Source organism: Onthophagus taurus, chromosome 2, assembly GCF_036711975.1.
Source record: "Onthophagus taurus isolate NC chromosome 2, IU_Otau_3.0, whole genome shotgun sequence".
Classification (NCBI taxonomy): Eukaryota; Metazoa; Arthropoda; class Insecta; order Coleoptera; family Scarabaeidae; genus Onthophagus; species Onthophagus taurus.
In genome coordinates, this window is record NC_091967.1 from 14,525,777 (window position 1) to 14,546,179 (window position 20,403).

Genomic DNA, 20,403 nt, shown 5'->3' on the forward strand with positions numbered 1-20,403 from the left:
ATATTGGATTTTAATCGAAAATTGGATTATTTGAATATATCCTTAATTGTATAAATCTTATGTTATTTCTATCTCATTTACCGAAATTAATTCAAATAAATCAGTTTGAAAAGATTCAAAATATTGCTATTTTATTATTAACGGATTGGGATCAGTTGCATTTTTTGCAAAATATAGCGCTAAAATATAAGAAGGTTTGCACTACATTGTTTCTAATTCAACTTTCATCATCATCCCATTGACACTATGGTCCTGTAAGATCCTTAACCCCCCGGACAATTTGTCTTCATTCGTCGTGATCCTGTACGCATCTTCTCCATCTTCCATCATCAGTTCCTCTCTGAAACAAGTGTTACCTCTTCGCTGGTACAGGTCCGTACAACCATAACAGTACTAGAATGGTTTAATGAGCAAATAAAGATCAATAAACCATAGTCAGTAAAATTTGCTGCCATTCCAAAATCAAGATTTAAGTATTCATTATGAGTTTGACTTAACTTCTGAAATGTGATAAAGTGTAAGTAAAACCCCTATTAATTGTGTAATTAATTAACTCATCTGTGATGCATCTCCATCAGTCACATTTTAAGTCTTCAAAATCCAAAGAGATTGTCTAGGTAAGTCTGTTGGCAGATTCCTACTCCTTATTTTGTTATTGAAATATTTGTATGTCTTGAGAATAGAAAATATATACTATTATACTTATATAGTACAATTTAGTCATAATTTAAATCTTAATAACTAAAATAACAGAGTAAGCAAAACTACAAAATATATCATTGTATAAATCGGTTTATTTCTTATACCTAATTAACAAAAGCTTTAACTTGTTGTACAATATTAGAAAATTTATTTCCTTCAAAAAATAAAACTAATCGGAATGGAGTCATTTCAACATCATCCTCAGACCATTTTCCAGTAACTGATGTATCTGATTCTTGAGTCACATCAAAATCAAAACATGCTTTTGCTTCTTTTGCAAAAATTTCTTCTTCTGCATTTGCAAATAATATTTCACCTAAAAAACGACAGTTACACACAAAGTTGTATTCTTATAACTTAAAATTACTTTTATTTTGTTTTGATTTATGCATTTTACAAATCATCACATAATAATCAAAATCATATGAAGAATCTTTCTTTTTAAACCTGTCTATTTCGCCCATTAAGGAGGTAAGTAAAGGATCCGCAATTTTGGCTGGTATATTAACATATCTTTCATTTAATAACAGACCTACTTTTTTATTGGATAGAATATCTTCAATTTCTTTCTGTTTTGATTCATCTGCATGTTCTTTTGATAATTGTTTGATTAAAGCAATTAATTGTTTTATGCATGGTGTTTCCTACATGATATAACATTAAATTAATTAATTTTAGCTTTGAGAATTTCATAATATTACCTTATGTGACGATATATTTATCACACTTGTTATTCCAAAAGCATCAGAGGACATATCATCATCACTATCATCTTCATCATCATACAAACTCTGCACTAACACACTTCCAATTCCTGTTTGGGCAATCACCAAATCAGCTAATTGAGATAAATCGATATGGGCTTTTAAGAATAATTGTTGAAGAAGTTGTTTTATAGCATGGAAATGATGTGCTTCAGGATTTCTTCCTTCAAAGTCTGCTTGTATTTCCTAAAATAGGAACATTTTGAAAAAGTATACAACGGAAATTATAAAATGTTACCTCTTGTCCATGATATCCGTCCTCATCCATATCGCTACCAGATTCCGATTCTTTATTTTTAATTGCACGTCTCTTGGAGGGCCCTGCCATTATATCCCTGTTATCTATTCAATGTATATATTCAAATAATACACGTGAAAACCTCACTTATGAAATTGTGGTTATGTTAGGTTATGTACACCGATATGAATGAAGTTAGATAAACGATAAAATTCAAAATTAACGCAATTAATTTTGATTTTAATTAATAAACGCAATTATATTTTACTTTAAACGTCTATATACAATATGTAGACAAAGTTAAAGTCGTTTAATTTTATTAAATTTGGGATATAATTCTAATGCAATATTGGTTGCCTATATGAAACTGTTGTAATGTTTAACAATAAAATTAAAACTTAAAAATCATTTTTTTATAATTTGTTAATGTATTCTATGAATCTTTGCCATAACACGTTTTTAATTAACATATAAATGATGTTAAACAAACCTATTACTTTCCCGTTAATACAATAAACATAAAAAAGAGCTCGTTAAAAAGTGTCACGCTTCCTACTTTTTAAGCCCACATCTCGTTATGTATGTATGAGCCTGAATTTTCAGACACACGTAATAGCAAATGCCGTTAACTGGCGATTTACTCCAGATACTCGGCTTCGGGGCTCAGTTTTGAATACAATTTGGGTCAGTTCGTATCGGCGACCACTTTTTCTTAATATACCCAAAGAACGCCACTGGGTAATAAAACTGAAATTTAAATTGAAGATTTAACGAAGTATCTTGTTTACGCATCCAATTGAGAATCGAAATTAAAACTTTCTTCCCCAGTTCCTTAAGTATATATACACGTTCTTCTGGTAAAGACCATCAAAAGGTTTAAATTTGTAGTGAAAAATAATGGATTTTTTGAATCATTTAGTTTGTGTATTTTTTCTTCAATGTTTATTTTCTGGTGAGTGTTTTAAATCATAGAATTCGAAATAATATCTAAGATTTTTTAGTTACAATAAATGCCCAAGGGGGTATCATTCCACCACTTCGTCAAGAAATTAAAGATGAACTCTTTCTTCACAACCAAAGCATCTCAAACAAAACCATGAGAGAATGCGTTTGGAGACCAGTAAATGAAAGAACAATCTGCCCTGATCCAGATTTGAAACATATTTTATATGCTGGCGGAAAAAAACATGAGGTTGACTTAACAGTTTCAGATTGGTTAAGACAAAGCGCATGGGATCCTGAAAAAGAGGATGTTATCATCATTCACGGTTACGCTGGAGGAGATGATACACTTCCAATAGCTGTTTTAAGAGATGGTTCATACTTGAAATAAATCTAAATAATTAAAAATACAATTAATTCTTTTAGCATACATTAATAATGGGAGTTATAATGTTTGGATGGTCGATTGGGGCCCAATGAGTCAACCACCATGTTATCCAGCAGCAGTTCATAACATCAAAGCAGTCGGGAAATGTACAGCAGATCTTTTCACTGAACTCAGAAAACAAGGATTGCGGACAGAAAGATTGATGTGTATTGGACATTCTTTAGGTATGCGAGCAAGATTATTTTCTAAATCAATAAATTGGTAAAATATTTTTTTAAGGTGCCCACACATGTGGATTGATTGCGAAGTATGTCTTATTCCGTATGCATAGAATAGTCGCTTTGGATCCGGCGAGACCGTTAATTCCTGCAAATAGCAGGTTGAATAGCGGAGACGCACACGCCGTACATGTCATTCATACCAATGCTGGCCATTATGGCGAAGCAGGAAGATCAGGACATGTCGATTTCTGCGTTAACGGTGGAAAAATTCAACCGTATTGCGAAAAAGCTGGATGTAAATATTTTAACAGTAGTTATTGGATATTTGTAACAGATTTTCAACGAATCTGTTATATATAAATATGGATATACCACAGAATTTAAAATTTTTATTTAGCTAATTAAAATATTTTATTATTGTTAATACCGGATTAGGTTTGTTAAACTATAATTCTAAGTTTTAACACTACTTCGATAAACTATAGGTAAAATATTTTGATCATATCTTGTGTCTAACGGGGTGTAGAAGTGATGAGAATAGTGATAGTTCAAGCAATTTTTGTGGACGTGCATTCACGACTGTTACTCCTATTCAATTTTCTCCCATTGTTTCTCGAATTATGTTTGGAAACATCTCCGTCACCATACACCAGGACTATTAGTAGTCAAGCAGGATCTCTCCCAAATTATCTATATTAACCGCATTTATTCGCTGCGTACAAACATGGGGTGATCAGGAGTATCAATTTGCACCAGCATTTATCGTCTTAGAGTTTCCTCATACCTCATTTTATATTCTTCTTGTTTATACCATAACTAGTTTCTTATTCCAGTGGTAATTTTTATATGCTCATCTATGAAACTGCCTAGATATGTGCTCATAGAACTCCTATCTGATGTATTATATGCCATCACTCTTTGATGCTGCATCCCTACCTCATTTATGATGTTTACACAAGAATCCTAGTTAAAAGCATTTTCTATGTTAACGAGAATCATTACACATATCGTTTGATGATTGTAACTCCTTGCTTTTATGTTATCTACCATTTCTTTATTCTAGAGGTAGCATTCAAGATGGAATGACTAACTTTGGAGATATAGTATTGATCGTCATGTAACATCCTATTTTTTCGATTTGATCATGTATAGGCATTGGCATCACTTTATTTTTGGTTTTTCATTGAGCATCAACTTAGTTGCTCTCAAAGTCTTCATATTGAACTTTGGGCAATGATTATATTTTGCGTTGTTACTATTAATCTGAAAACTCAAAAAATTCAGGATTTATTTGATAATCTATGCCAACTTCTATACTAAGTAAAAACATAAAAAGCTATTTGTTCCCACATAAAGGATGATTTAATTTATGAGCAATTTATATATGAACCTTTTCTTTTGTGATAAAATAAAAAATAATTCCAATATTACATTTTTATTGAATTTTTAATTATCCGCAGTTGATGAACAACTATGTAGCCATGTGTGGGCAGTTTGTTACATGGCAGAGAGTCTGCATCCAATTTTAGCACGTAGAGCAGAACCGTGTTCTAGAAGATGTCCAACAGGTCCTCGTCCAGGATTACGTATAGGAGTTCCAGTATACATGGGGCAATACACACCTCTGACGTAAGTAATAAACTAGAATAGTTTTTATATTGTACTTCTATAATTGTAATTTCGAAAATGCATGAACTCACGTCTGCAAATTACACAAAACTTAGAACATTCAAAATTGGAGTAACGGAACACAATCATGTTCCTACTGCAACAAATAACTTTCCAGACTTCATGTAAATAACGATTATGTAATTACCCAACTTCCCTGTTGGAAAATTCAATGCACAATTCTCGATTCTTGTATAAGAATTTTGTAAGAAGTCGATTGCTGAATTTTTTATTTTTAGGACAACTGGATCATACTGCTTATATGGACAAGATCCACCTTATTGTCCAAAAGAACCAGGTGCTCCCGGAGATAAACGATGTTGCTTGTATCCTATTGTTTCCACAACAAATAAACCTTGAAATTTAATTTTAATTGAAATTTATTTGTAATTATTTATTATTATTTTAAATTTAAACAGTGAATAAAAGTAAAAGTTATTTTGAGCGTTTTTATTATTTTGTGTAACGAAAATTTCACTAAAACAATGTAGTCCACAAGGATTTATTGTCGAAAATCTTTCACCCAAAATAAGCAATTGATGATACTCGAATAGAATATCAATAAACGTAATGAGTTACTTTCTTTTTTTATACTGGCACCGGGAAATTCGCTGCTTTACAGTTTTAATGTAATGGAGATTCATTCGCTTAACGGTTTGTAACAGATTAACGCGTCTCATAAACCTCACAAGCTCTGAAGGATGATAGAGTTTTATCATTTAAGAGTCGCGTGTGGTTTAGTGATTCAAGATGATTGGATTAGATCTTTTTATTTTTACATGTAAGTTATTTAAAGGAAATTGAATAAAATTTACTTTATTAGGAAGCTTAAATTATTTCTTTTAGTAATTATAATTATGGATTTTTCGATTTCTTATAAATTAACGTTAGGACAATGTGTAGTATACTATGAAGAACCTTGCCAAGTAAATTTAATAAGATTTGTTTTGTACATGCCCTCAACTACCTCAAGTAACTATAAAGTTATGTTGAATCCGTTCGAGCCGTTATTACCGGATGGATTTAATTTTTCTGCTCCTATTAAAATAATAATTCATGGATATGCCGGAAACGAAAATAACCCAGCAGTTAGTTCGATACCGAAAACTTATGCGAGTGCGGGATATCAAGCTATTATGGGTAATTTTTAATAATTTATAGAAAAATTTTAAAAAAATAATCGATTTTAATTAGTTGATTGGAGTTCTTTGGCAAAAGCTCCTTGTTATCCCGCAGCTTTTTTGAATACTTGGCACGTGGGACAATGTGTAGCAATTTTAGCGGCTAGTTTATCAAGTTATGGAATTATGCCAAATCAATTCCACGCTTTAGGGTTTAGTTTAGGAGCTCACATCGCTAGTTTTGCAAGTAATCATTTAAAAAAAGTAATTGGGTTTAGTTTGGGAAGGATAACAGGTTCGAAACTTTATAAACATATTTTTTTATAAATGTAAATTTGAATTTAATTTTAGGATTAGATCCAGCATTGCCATTTTTTGCGTCTCACATAAATGACTGGAAATTAGATCCTTCTGATGCCGATTTTGTTGATGTAATTCATACAAATGCTGGATCCTTTGGTAAAATAGAACCGATTGGACATGCTGATTTTTATGTGAATGGTGGTTCTACTCAACCGGCTTGTGAAAATAATATATGTTTGTATTTTTCGAAGGAGATTATAATTAATTAATTTTTTTTTCTTTTAGACACTCCATATTGTAGTCATATGATGGTGAATTTATACTATTCGGAATCAATAGTTTCAAAAAAATTCGTCGCAACTGAATGTCCTAGTGTGTTTGATTATCTTTTAGGTAGTTGTAGCGGAGCTAGGAAAAGATTGGCAATTATGGGTGAACATTGTGATTCGAAGTAAATATTTTTTGTTTATTGGGTTTGTTTAAAACTATGATTACATTTTTTTAGTACTCGAGGTATTTACTTTCTAAGTACAAACAACTTTCCACCATTTGGGTTAGGATGAAATATTTGCAAAATTATTTTGTACAAATATTGAAATAAAATTTTTAAATGATATTTACATAATTTTGTAATTACTTGAAATATCTTTGCGAAGTTAACCTTCAATATTATCCGGTTTTGACGAACAATATCTCTTTGGAAAGCTTAATCCTTAGCCAATACGTAATAAGTGTCTTGAATTGCGCTAAAATATTACGAAAGTACACGAAAATAACATAAAAATGATCTTTTTTAAGTGGTCATAACTCGAAAACGATGTACTCGATTATCAACATCTATACGTCATTCGATTCGTCATAGTTTCTTCTATTGAAACCACAAAATCTCACTCTTTTACACTTTTGCTCTCAGATGAAGAAATATCGAGAAAAATTCAAATAGGTGAAAATTACATGAAGTCGTGATTTTGCTTCGTTTTGTTGATAGACCAAAAGTTGTAGTAAATTTTGTGGTAACTAATTTCGCATAGTTACTTGAAACACGTCTTGTATCTGTTGTAATTCAGGAAGTTGTTAAACAACACTATTAATCATAACAATAACATTAGACAACTTGGACACGACGTGATAATGCAAAAATCTGCCATTAAAACTTGTATCGAGTAACGTATAGTTGTAACCTTAAACCACTGACCATTTATAGAAAAAAATACTGTTAGGTCAATCGGACAATATGTGCATTTCCAATGAAGTAAAGAACTATGTAGGTCTCGTTTATACTTTTCGGACACTTAATGACTCGAATATGTGTGATCGATGTTTTATTTATTTTAATACTAGTAGTTTATCGGTTGCAAAATGACTGTGATGTTTATTTTTTGGATTTATTTGTTTTTGAATTTAAATTTTGGTAAGTTAATTTTTTAATTTTTCAACATGATTTAAAAAAAAATTAGAAATATCGTGACTAACCCTTTACGTGACCCTCAAAAGGTTAAATTTGGTGCATGCTTTTTTCTGCAGCCACTTTCGTATAATAAAGTACACATAACTACATTTATTTTCTTTTAGGTAACACGACTAATTTTAATGTCATAGAATTTAAAAACACATCGAGAACTGCAAGGCAAAATATTTTAAATTTAGGAATATGCAAAATTTTATTGAACAGGTACTTTAAAAATAATACAAAATAATCCACATTCTAAATCCTTTATTTATGTAGAGATTGTCCAAACGAAGAAGTGAAATATTTTTTATACACAAGACGTCACCCACAAAATGCCGAAGAAATAACTGTAGGTCATAGTTTAGAAACATCAAACATTCTACAAACATCCTTCAGAAAAAACCGACCGACAAAAATTGTTATTCATGGTTATAATTCAGATATGTTCCTTAACGCTTTAATCGAAGTAAAGAATCGTAAGTGTAGAAAAAGTAAAAATGATAAAATATTAACTTGACATAAAAATTATAAATTCATTTCGAAACCGTATTAAAAGTTAACCTAGTTTTTGTGCCGGAAGAACACGGTTCTAAAACTTAGATAATAATTTAAATAATTTATATTGAAGTAAAACGCATATTATTTCAAAATTTTATCGACTACTTTATGTTAATTTTTAGAATACCTGATGAGGAACGATATGAATATCTTCGCGATAGATTGGGGATCTATTGCGCAAGGACCTTGCTATCCTGCCGCCGTTTATAATTCTAGAATTGCTGGAAAATGTTCTGCTTTACTAATTGAAAGGCTTAAAGAATTACATGTAGAGAATATTCACGTTATCGGATTTAGTTTAGGTGTGACACCTCTTTTAATAAAAAAAAAGCACTAAAATATTAATTTTTTAGGAGCCCACGTATCGGGATTTATAGCAAACGCTTTATTTCCTTATAAACTTGCCAGAATAACTGGGTTAGATCCCGCAATGCCGGGATTTGCAACAGTTCCAAACAATCAAAAATTAGATGCTTCCGATGCAGAATTTGTTGACGTAATTCACACAAATGCTTTTTTTCAAGGACAAATTCAAGAATCTGGTCACGTAGATTTTTTTGTGAATGGTGGTGTAGTTCAACCAGGATGTTGGGCCGATAATAGTTAAATATCAACACTTTATTAAAATCGGATTATTATGAATTAATTTCTTTTAGGATTTTTAGCTTGTAATCACCACAGGGCGCCGTTTTATTATGCGGAATCAATCAATTCAGAAAACGGCTTTTGGGCTTGGCCTTGTACGAATTATTTTTCTTACCTAGCTGGACGATGCCCACCACGCGAACCACAAATTATAATGGGAGATTTAACAAAAAAAAGTGCAACTGGAATGCATTTAGTTATCACAGATTCGGTTTCACCATTTGCTGTTGGAAAATTTACTGGACCAACTATTGATATTTTTAAACAAAATATTGAAACAACCAGAATAAGTGATTATGAACGGTATAAACAAATGATGATAATTGGTTGTACTAACAATTATAACACAGGAGAATGTGATAATAATGTTGTCGACTCTGGAGATAATTTGCTTTACGATATTTTTCCATAATAACAATAAAAAATTTTGATTACTTTATTCTTTACTTTGATTACTTTTTCAGTTAAATCCATCAAATTAATAAAATGTCTATCAATGCTATGTAAAACTTTTGAGTAACTTAAGTGTAGAGCACTCCAGTTAATCAGTTTACAAACATTTTTATCGAACAACGTCAACTTAAAGATTTGGGCGTTTTATGGCATAACTAAAAATGCGAAAAAGTTGGAAAGAAATTGTTCATGGATTATGTTTTCGTGATTTAGTATGAACGATTTTGTCAACACCATTTTCATCCACAGTTTTGAATTTTTAAGTTAAAAACCACTTTGTTCATAAATGCATCAAATTAGAAAGCTTTGAGATTTTAATAAGCTATGTTGGTAATAACATAGTTAAGTGTAACCGTTAACAGATAATATTTTTATTGATTCGTTATAAACAATTTGTATCCATAATACTTTCTTTAAGTATTTTTAGTTTTCGAATATTTTGCGTATATCCCAAAAATGATTTCTACCAAGAAGAAAAGGAGCTGAAAGAAACTAATTCGTATATTAACTAATGAGAGGAGAATTTGCTTAATCCCGTTGACAACAATAAGATAAAACTATTCCAGGATAGTATCCTGTATCTATCCTGAAATAGTTTTATCTTATTATGTTAACTAATGAAGTAACCAAAGCAATGAGGTGGTGATCCCTTCAAGCTAAAAATCGTGTAAGGAGGTGCGGTAGCATCAAATGTCAGCTTTATCATTTATATTGTAGACAGAAAGAGATACACACCTGAAGAACGCGGAATTATTCTGTCAGATTATTAGATCAGACATCGCTAAACTCCTTTTTTGCTTTTGTTGAACCTTGCAAATCTGTAAAGCCAAAAGTGCGGAGTTGTTTATGGCCAACTCTGTTCAACAACCTAATTACAAAAAGAAGCAGACTTTTATGATTAATCAAGCGCTATAAAGGAAATTAGGCTATCAGAAAAAACACTTATCATTATTTATTGTTTCTGTCGTAAGAACTAAATTTTATTGATGACGAGGATCACTAACTCAGGTTATGTTGCGCGTTTTTATTAGAACAAATATTTATTCAAACCCATTGCGTCATGCAACATTCTAGATGATCTCAATTTTGGATCTATCAAGAAGGGATGTAACCCCAAATTTACTCTATCGAGTTGAAAAAAACACGAAAGCCAATTAATTAAATCGGTGTCATGAAACCAATCTTGAACGCACCGAGCGGTATAAATATCAGAATGCTGTTTGCACAAGTTATTTCTAAAACTTGAACCACATCGCAATATTTTAAACTTAAACGTTTCACTTCCTGATTTCAATTAATTCCAAATCAAATACTCTAAAACTTTCACTAACATAATGAGAGCATTTTTTTAATTCTTTTTTTTTAATTTTAAAGAAAAATATTTTTTTGTTGATAAAATTTTTTTTATCAGTTTGAATAAAGTTAAAGGCGATAGCAATTCAATTAATGAAATGCTATAATCAGTTCACTTTTGAATAAATAATAACAAAAAGGCGTTATCGTTGCATAATTTTCATTACTCTCCATAATTTTCCCTAAATTAATTCACGAACTTCTACATCAAACCAATAGTCGGTCAACCTAATCTATACGACACTTATTTTGCATAAGATAAGCTCTTTTACAAACGTATAAGAGGAATTACACGAAATAAAAATTGCAGTTCGTGTTCGTCAGTGAAAATAACCACCAAATACAACAAATTGAAAAGGAAAAATGTATAGTTATTTAAAAAGTGTTGCCTCCCTCCTTCCCATATTTCTTATTTGTAAGTTTGTTTTTCATTAGAATGTGGTCGAGGTGTTCAACTAACCAAATGAATTTTAGCGGTTAGATGTGAAAGTGATACCTCATACAACTCCACTGGTTTAATTGATAGATATCCCGGTTATGGTGAGTCGTGGGTGTTTCTACCCGACGGTGATGGAAAACCGAGAGTGGCACTTTTGGAATTACCCAATTGGATAACATCACGAATAGGAAGGGCTGAAGATTTAGTTAGTTTTACTTTATTCACGAGATATAACGAAAATGGGCAAGTTATTTTTTTGCAAAATTTAAATTTAAAAAATACCACTTTTGATCCGAATAAGGAAACTAAGATTGTAACTCATGGGTGGATGTCCAATGGGAAAAGCAATACTTGTATGGATATTAAAAATGCTTATCTTCAACTTGGAGATTATAATGTTTTTGTGTATGATTGGGAACCTATTGCTAATAATTTCGCTTATCCCATTGTTGCTTCAAGAGTGGATTCGGTTGGAACAGAATTAGCTAAATTTGTTGGTTTATTGATAGCTAATGGTTGCGATAGGATGAAAATTCATTTGGTGGGGCATAGTTTAGGTGCACATGTTACAGGTGTTGCTGGTTCTAAATTTGGCAAAGAAAAAATTGGGCGAATTACAGGTATTTATAAATTTATTTTTGGAATGTATTATGTTTTATTATGCTATGATATATTAGGATTAGATCCTGCTGGGCCATTTTTTTCAACGAGCAGAACTGATCGTTTATCAGAAAATTCGGCTAAATTTGTGGATGTAATACATACTTCCGGTTGGGTTGTTGGATATGGAGAATCGATTGGAACAGTTGACTTTTTTCCAAATGGTGGAATCCCACCTCAACCTGGTTGCTCTGGATTACCTGAAGTAATAATTAAAATAATAAATGTAAAAAGAATCTTGATAAGAGTTTTTATTCTAGATTATAGAGGGATGTAGTCACGCACGAAGTTGGCAATTATTTAGAGATAGTATAGAAAGTGCTAGTAAATACATGGCAAAAAAATGTGAAAGTTACGGAGCGTTTAAAATGAATAAATGTGACGGAGATATGATTTCGATGGGCGAACACGTTAGAAACGATGCCAAAGGAAATTACTATTTGAAAACGAATTCTAATTATTAATTTTGACGTTATCTAGAAAATAAATTACATTTTAAGTTTCGATACGATTTATAATTTGATTTTGCACGATTCTTTTTAATACCGATTAAAAAAAAAGAATTGATTAAAACTCGATATAAAAAATTCATATTTTTAAATATTGCTTGATAATGGTAACTAATTCTATTATTTTTTTTATCAAAAGTCTATTTTAATCCTATTTTAATAATGTATAAAACTTTAATTCGTCCATTTGTTATTGTCCATTTGGTGTTAACACAGCTAAAATGTTACTTCGTTTCTTTATAGTGATTTTATTAGCTTTTGGTAAGTACAGAAAAACTCGATATAACGGATTAATACGGGGAAGAGTGTCCGTTATATGAAACATTTTTAATTTGCTCCACACCGTTGCGCTCTTTATTACTTAGTTCTACTTTTAGTTCAATAAAAATATACAACAATCTACCAATGAATAACAACTAAAACTAGAACTAACACTAGCACTGGAACTAACACTAGATCTAGAACTAAAAACATTTGGGTTTAGCCGTACGTCTCTTAAGACGGCTAAACGCAAATGTTTCTAGTTCTAGGTCTAGTGTTAGTTCTAATTTTAGTTCAACAAAAATATACAACAATCGTTATATCCGAAACTCGTTCTAACGAGGTCCGTTATATCGAAGTTTCACCCTATTTTTGATAAAAGCTTATAAAATAATTAATTTTTTGATAAACATTTTAAAGAAAACATCAAATGTGACCATTACAACGATGTATTAAAGTACACATTTAAGGCAAGCGAAAAACGATTCAATGAAACCATCTATCAATTGATAAGGAAAGATATGGAATACGTTCTTTATGCGATGTAAGCATAAATTATAATTTAGTATAATATTAATAATAAATTATCCGCAAAATAGGACACATACATACGGAACAATATTCACCCACAAAGATTTTGATGATTATAGTCTGCTACCAACAATTTTACACTCCCCAATTAAAGTGCTTATACATGGTATGATCGTGAATGAGACAATAATAGAAGAATTTATTGGTAATTTAGTGATGCTCAAAAATGCTATTGTAATAAACGTAGATTGGACGAATGTTAATCATACACTATTAAATAAATTACAACGAACAGGACCGATGTATATAGCAAACTGTGTGTTTGAAATGTTATTCAAATTTTTTAGCGATGAAATGAATTCTTATGATATACATTTGATTGGTCATGGATTAGGGGCTCATATAGCTGGATATGTGGGACGTATCTCTCAAATACACAATTTTACTTTAAATAGAATTACAGGTAATAAATAAAAGACACAATTTTCAATCTTATTTAATTCGTTTTTCTATTTAGGTCTAGACGCAGTAAATCCATACATTAAAAATGGTTTACGAAAAAAAGATGCAATATTTGTTGATCTTATAAACACATCAAAAGTAAAAATACCGGAAAAAGATTTAGAAAACGGTAACAGAGGAGATGCAGATTTTTATGTAAATCCCGAAGAAACTCAGCCGATGTGTATTAAACATCCTAAACATAAAGAATGCAATGCCATGCAAGCGTACGTATATTTTTCTGATTCGATAAAGCATCCAAATAAATATCGTGGATATCGTTGTACGTTCAAAGTTGTTAGTGTGTATTGTTGCAAAGGAGGTTCTGCAACAATGGGAATTAATGTTAACTTCGGAACAACAGGAGTCTATTATGTTGATTCAAATCGTACGAAAGAAAGTATTTATCCATTACGATACAATCCTAAAATTTCAACATACGTATGTGAATAGTTTCTAAGAAAAATGTGTATGTTTTTACATTTTTTAAAAACCCGAGCGCTTTGTCGGTAAATACAAACGAAATTCTTGTATGTATGGAACCTCATTACTTAGATCGTTATTGCAACATACTTTTAATTTCTTATTTGATTGTACGTTATAATTTTGTTATACCCTTTATTTATTTTAAAATAAAAAAAATTAAACCATGCTGGTTTTGAATTTGAACCAAAAATCACGACAAAATTACGTTTTAATAAAAAAGTAGTTTTGTTTTTATTTTAAATAGCGTGCATTTTTGTCATATCTTGCCTGTAAAACATTTTGAAAATAATTACTTTTCCAAGTATAATTTAAAATATTTATTTATGACATTTTAAAGGACGCGGTAACCATGCTTAGCAGCTCACAATAGAAACTATTACTTTACCAAAATGATGTCTTTAAGATCAACCTTAATAAGTTTTTATTGCCTTTTTGGTAAGTTAAACAAATAAATTAAATTAAAATAATTAAATTTAATTCTAGTTTTACACTATGTGGAATCTCAAGTTATTATAACATTATATACAAGGTAAGAAATGTATTAAAATTAAAATAAGAATAATATATATATATTAAAAATAACTAAATCTAGAACTAACAATAGAAATATTTGAAATTAACCTTCTTAAGAGACGTACGGCTAAAGCCAAATGTTTCTAGTTCTAGGTCTAGTGTTAGTTCTAGTTTTAGTTGTTAGTTGTTGTTCAGTACTAAATTGTTGTATATTTTTATTGAACTAAAAAACAGTTTTTTTCTTTAGATCAATTCCTAATGGAGTACAACTTACTCAAAGTAATAAATACTCTAATTCCGCCTATAGTAACACAAAAGTCACTAAATTTACCATTAACGGCTGGGTTTATAACTGGGATCCAACATTTCCTAATATAACAAAAGCTTATCTTAAAAAAACCGATTTAAATGTTATAAACATTAATTGGTCCGCTATATCGGGTGATATGAATGGAACGGTTGGGCTCCAAAATTTTAACGCAGTTGGCAATGTTTATCTGGATTTGTTAACGAATTTGATTGCCAGCGGTTCGAACGCGAACAACTTTCATTTAATTGGCCATGGTTTAGGTGCGCATGTTGCTGGTTACGCTGCCCAGCGATTATTTGCTACCAAAAACGTAAAAGTTAACAGATTAACGGGTGAGTGAAACGACGTAAATTGGATTGTAAATTGGTGAGATTAATCTAATTTTTTTAATTGATCTATTTTTAGCTTTGGATCCTACTATTCAAACAATTAGAAATTTAACATCAACTGATGCCCAATTTGTCGATGTAATTCATACTACTGATGTTTATGGTACTTATAAAGCTTTGGGTATCGTTGACTTTTTTCCAAATAATGCGCTTGTACCTCAAGCAGGTTGTGGTTTTGAATATGTAGTAAGTTTAATATTTATTTAGTTGTATGTTGGCTAAATAACCATGAATAAGTTTGAAATCTAACTAGTAGGGAAGACAGTAATTGTTCTCATAAAATTGATTGAAAGATAATATTCTAGACAATTGACAATATATAACTAATATTTAAGAAAAAATCTAGAGACTCAAGAAGCCTACCCAACCCAACACAACCTAACCATAATATTCAATTATACTGTTATCAACATTGGGCACAGGTCGCAAAACTTTGTTTCAGCTCTAATTCTCCTCCTTTTTGATAACATGGATCAGAAACCTGTTTGACAGATTTTCATAATCCCCTATCATAAAGTAAAGTAAACTGCAATATTAAATTAACTGCAGTAGTTCGTTGATCTCTTTCAAACAACAATTTGAGACTCTTAATTAATCTTTCGCAGTTTATTGTAAATTCACCATATTAGTGTTTCCCATTTTGTGCTTTCCGCTCCCTAGATTCTTCTAACAACATATTTAACTACTACTTTATTGACCTAACTACTGAACATTATCTTCTTTAAACAGATAAAAGCCTTAAAAGAATTTTTTCTTCTTTTTGATTAAGACATAGCAAGGATGTCTCTTGGATGTTGGTGTTTCTTTCTTTGCTTACTTCGCCCATCTACGTCCTGAATTTCATCTCTCCAGTATCTTCGTGTTGATCTTGTAAATCTAAAACTTGCTGGATATCTAGTTCTTCTCGTGTTACAGCACTTATAACCTGGTGACTCTATCGACTTCTGAATTGTTCTACTGAAGTAATAAATAAATGTACTTACAATATTTTTTACTACCCCCCGCTTGCCAATACTTGATTACTCTCATTTAAAGTGTCAATTACTGATTATGAAAATATTATTATTATAAAATAATTGATAGCATCTATTGAAACATATCGTTTAGTCCTATAAATTGACCTTTTCGATTACTCAGCCGTAATATTTGTGTGTAATATTTTCTAAATAAAATTTTATTTTTAGCCAATGATAGCCTGTTCACATTATATGTCCGTTATTTTCTTTGGAAATAGCATTAAAAATGGTACGTTGTATTTAGCAACGAAATGCACTAACTATGAAAATTATAAAGATAGTCTTTGTACCCGGAATGCAACGACATATATGGGAGAGAGCGTTGCACGAAATGCTACTGGTTCGTATTATCTGAGTGTTTATCTAAGATCATCAAACTTAACAACTGAATTAAAAAGAATGTTTGGTCCTCACCACAAACATCATATTAAACACCATTAAGTGTTTTTCTTATGTAGGTAAATGAATATTGTTAAAGTAAAGGTAATCAAGTTTCACTGTTAATAAAAGAAAATAATTCAAGGTGTTTTAAATAAAAGGAAGTAAATGAAAATAACTTTTAATTGTTTTAATTATTAACCTAAATTTATAAAACATTTTGAAATTCCACTTCCATCTGAAAGTACCTACATAATCATTCCAGTTTAAACTGTAACTAGAGCAAGATTATTTCTAAAGAATTCGATTCGTACTTACGAAACACCTAATGTTTGCGAAACCAAAACGAGCAATGCTTAGGTAGTGTTAGTACCCAATGTCAATAATTCTTCACGGTGAATGCCCATTACCATTAAGAACTTATTGAATCACTTTCGATAAGATGGTGTTAGGACAAGGAACTAAAATTGTAGTTCTTTTTAGTGTACTCACCGCTACAGGTAAAAATTTACTTTTTACATTTCAAAAAACACCTTTCATTGAATAACTTAACGCTTGAATAGTTCAATTGGACGCCATCTGTAATTTACGCGTAATCTTACCATGGCTTTGTGATGAAGAGTTTTCAATCGGGGATTCTCCCATTTCAAGATTAATTTTGGGCGAAAAAGATATTAATTCCGCTATATTAGAGTTAGTACAGGATGTAGTCTCATTTACATTATATTCGTAAGTATCCATTAAATAATAAAATTAACGCGCCTGATATAACGATTATTTAAATGTTGTTTAGAAGATCAAATGAAGCAGGAATAAATTTTATAACAAGCACGGTATCATCAATAAACATAGATTCTTCAAAAGAAACAAAATTTTTAATACACGGTTGGAGTAATGATGGAAATTCAAGAATGCCACAAACTTTAAAGGATAGCTATTTACCTTCTAAAGATGTTAACGTAATCGTTGTTGATTGGAGTGGTCTATCAAATTTACTTTTATACCCATTACCTGCGAATGGAACCGGATACATCGGTGAATGTTTATCAAATATAATAGAAGAGTTGTTTCCAAATACCGAAAAACTAAATGTGCATATTTTGGGGCATAGTTTGGGAGCTCACATTGCAGGATTTGCTGGAAGATCTCTTAAACGGAAAGGATTTATTTTACCTCGAATAACAGGTATTATCTAACTAAACGTATTAGAAAGTGTTTGAAACATTTCTTTTAGGTTTGGATCCAGCAAGTCCCTTAATTTGGAATGGTTTAGTAAAATCTGACGCTGAATTTGTTGATGTAGTCCACACAGCTGCTGGATCTTTAGGAAAAACTGGTCCACAAGGTCATATAGATTTTTATCCAAATGGCGGAGTATCCCCACAACCGGGTTGTGAAGAAGAAACATTTATTAATATCCTTTTCTGTAGTCACGCGCGAAGTTGGCAGTATTACGCAAAAACGATACAAAATCCACGCCGTTATATTGCTGTGCAATGCGATTCTTACGAAGATTATTTAATTAATCGATGTAGTGGCAATAACATGCTATACATGGGAGAGTATTTATCATCACGATCACGTGGTATTTATTACTTAAATGCAAAATTAAATTAAACCTTTGTTGTTATATCTTGATTAATTTTTTAATTTCATCAATCATATTTCTTTTTTACAAGAAAACTAAATGTGTACAGTTTTAAGCATAGAAACCGAATAGATATTATCTTTCCAATGTAAATAACTTGATAAAATAGATACAATTATTTAATTAGTAGTGTTTTTTTTTGTACAATTCAACGCGTTGGTCTTTTAGATTTAAATGCAATTAGGATCTTAATCAAAATTTTTGAAGTGTTTATAAGATATCGATTTATAGATATCTAATGATGTAAGCAAAGTTGTCAAAAATTATTGATTTTTTTTTAAAACTACTCAAACTGATATGGTACGAATCCCTATAAATACACTAAAAAACATGAAGTCAATTGAAATCGATTGGCACCATGGAACGCTTAGCATTCTTAGTAGTTTTAGCTTTATTCTCTGCTGGTAAGTAGGATTATAGTTGAAACAAATATAACTTTGATTAAAATTTAATCATTTTTACAGCAACTTTTGCGGAAATCAATGTAGAAGAAGATGTAACGTTCCGTCTTTTTACCAAGTCAGTATTTTATTTATTTATCGTAGACTTTATTCTGATTTTTTTATTTTGCATTATAGAAATAATAAATATGAATGGAAAAACCTTGGTTTTGACGTTGAAAATATTACCTCGTCTGGTTTCGATTTCGACAAAGACACTAAGATCATCACCCATGGATTTTTAAATAACGGAAGTGGAATGTCTTGCATCGCTTTAAGAGATGCTTTCCTCGAACACCAAGATTTGAATGTAATTATTGTTGATTATGACAAAATTGCCGCTGATTTACTTTTGATGCCCGAAGATAAAGTAAAAATGACTGGAGAACATGTGGCCAAAATGGTTGATTTTCTGATTCTCCATGGACTTGATACAAGTAAAATTCACTTATTAGGTCACAGTTTAGGTGGTCATGTCGTTGGATATGCTGCTACACATGCACATAATGGAAAAGTTGCTAGAGTTTCTGGTTAGATTCTTTACTTACTCAATTTTATATTTTATGTAACCAATTTTTTCTTGTAAAGGTTTGGATCCTGCCCTTATGGTCAATATGGACGACGACGCCGTTCTTAATCCCGATGCAGCTGAATACGTCGATGTCATTCACACATGCCAAGGAGTCTATGGTACCACCAAATCAATTGGAACAGTTGATTTCTGGCCCAACGGTGGCCGTGCCACACAACCAACATGCGACGTTTTAGGAGGTGTTACTTGCAGCCATTACGAAGCTGTTCGTTTCATGACTAGAAGCATAAATGATCCTGAAAGATACCCTGCTCGTTTTTGCAAATCTGAGGATGATTTTAATGATGGAATCTGTGATGGTAATGAAATCGCTTACATGGGTATTGCTGCTGGGCGCCCAGCATTTGGAGATTATTACATCAATACTGAAGATGAAGGCGATGATATTAATTAATGGTTTTTATTAAAAATAAGTGATTTTTATTGTATTACCTCTGTAAAATAAATATACTATTATTTTAATATTTTGACTCATTAATTTCTCAACAAACTCAAAATGAAAACTCGTTAGTATTTTTTTAATCATCGCACATAATGCAATGATAACAAATTGAACATGTTAACGAACTCATTTGTGTGTTCAAACCTAATCATTAAAATATATATTTCCTCATACCTGATAACATAGCTAATCTTATTCTACAAACAGCATTTGAAAATACAGGATAGAGTATGCTCGATAATTACATTTGGCCGATCAAAAAAATTTTTATGGAATGTACTTCCAGTTCAAACCTTTTTCCAATTATATGCTATCACATATAATTCGGAGATCGAGGGGGTTCAAATCAGGCGACTAGGGGGTTACTCCGTGGAAGTGATCATGGCTGGAAAATTGGTTCGACACCAGTCCTGAACAACCTTAGCCTTCTGCGCGGACGCTGAATCCTGTGAGAGTGTATCCGGTGAAGTGAGTGTGGCCCC

General features: G+C 31.1%; 7 protein-coding genes across 7 annotated transcripts; 6 read left to right on the forward strand and 1 right to left on the reverse strand.

Moving 5' to 3' along the window:
- Positions 1-774: 774 nt before the first annotated feature.
- Positions 775-1,892, reverse strand: LOC111426928 (protein BCCIP homolog). Its single transcript, XM_023061825.2, has 4 exons — positions 1,705-1,892; positions 1,404-1,652; positions 1,070-1,346; positions 775-1,018 (listed from the first exon to the last, which is right to left on the reverse strand). Exons 1-4 carry the CDS (start codon positions 1,792-1,794, stop codon positions 807-809), a joined length of 828 nt encoding a protein of 275 aa, XP_022917593.1. The 5' UTR covers positions 1,795-1,892; the 3' UTR covers positions 775-806.
- A 494-nt stretch (positions 1,893-2,386) lies between these two features.
- LOC111426995 (phospholipase A1-like) lies at positions 2,387-5,349 on the forward strand. The gene is made up of 6 exons (XM_023061928.2): positions 2,387-2,656; positions 2,706-3,020; positions 3,073-3,258; positions 3,314-3,550; positions 4,716-4,884; positions 5,163-5,349. The coding sequence occupies exons 1-6, from the start codon at positions 2,602-2,604 to the stop codon at positions 5,281-5,283; spliced, it is 1,083 nt and encodes a 360-aa protein (XP_022917696.1). The 5' UTR covers positions 2,387-2,601; the 3' UTR covers positions 5,284-5,349.
- Positions 5,350-5,552: 203 nt separating this feature from the next.
- On the forward strand, positions 5,553-6,957 carry LOC111426994 (pancreatic lipase-related protein 2-like). Its single transcript, XM_023061927.2, has 6 exons — positions 5,553-5,704; positions 5,770-6,063; positions 6,118-6,339; positions 6,396-6,581; positions 6,633-6,798; positions 6,853-6,957. Exons 1-6 carry the CDS (start codon positions 5,674-5,676, stop codon positions 6,908-6,910), a joined length of 957 nt encoding a protein of 318 aa, XP_022917695.2. The 5' UTR covers positions 5,553-5,673; the 3' UTR covers positions 6,911-6,957.
- Positions 6,958-7,641: 684 nt separating this feature from the next.
- LOC111426993 (pancreatic triacylglycerol lipase-like) lies at positions 7,642-9,412 on the forward strand. Its single transcript, XM_023061926.2, has 6 exons — positions 7,642-7,758; positions 7,920-8,019; positions 8,074-8,273; positions 8,478-8,657; positions 8,709-8,957; positions 9,012-9,412. Exons 1-6 carry the CDS (start codon positions 7,707-7,709, stop codon positions 9,410-9,412), a joined length of 1,182 nt encoding a protein of 393 aa, XP_022917694.2. The 5' UTR covers positions 7,642-7,706.
- Positions 9,413-11,125: 1,713 nt separating this feature from the next.
- Positions 11,126-16,949, forward strand: LOC111426984 (uncharacterized). The gene is made up of 9 exons (XM_023061918.2): positions 11,126-11,221; positions 11,281-11,865; positions 11,923-12,110; positions 12,166-12,360; positions 14,544-14,628; positions 14,677-14,722; positions 14,954-15,348; positions 15,422-15,591; positions 16,590-16,949. The coding sequence occupies exons 1-9, from the start codon at positions 11,170-11,172 to the stop codon at positions 16,860-16,862; spliced, it is 1,989 nt and encodes a 662-aa protein (XP_022917686.2). The 5' UTR covers positions 11,126-11,169; the 3' UTR covers positions 16,863-16,949.
- Positions 16,950-17,160: 211 nt separating this feature from the next.
- Positions 17,161-18,573, forward strand: LOC111426999 (lipase member H-like). Its single transcript, XM_023061931.2, has 4 exons — positions 17,161-17,299; positions 17,363-17,528; positions 17,593-17,984; positions 18,034-18,573. Exons 1-4 carry the CDS (start codon positions 17,242-17,244, stop codon positions 18,414-18,416), a joined length of 999 nt encoding a protein of 332 aa, XP_022917699.1. The 5' UTR covers positions 17,161-17,241; the 3' UTR covers positions 18,417-18,573.
- Positions 18,574-18,773: 200 nt separating this feature from the next.
- LOC111427016 (inactive pancreatic lipase-related protein 1-like) lies at positions 18,774-19,941 on the forward strand. The gene is made up of 4 exons (XM_023061965.2): positions 18,774-18,851; positions 18,912-18,966; positions 19,026-19,417; positions 19,476-19,941. The coding sequence occupies exons 1-4, from the start codon at positions 18,806-18,808 to the stop codon at positions 19,871-19,873; spliced, it is 891 nt and encodes a 296-aa protein (XP_022917733.1). The 5' UTR covers positions 18,774-18,805; the 3' UTR covers positions 19,874-19,941.
- The last annotated feature ends 462 nt before the right edge of the window (positions 19,942-20,403 follow it).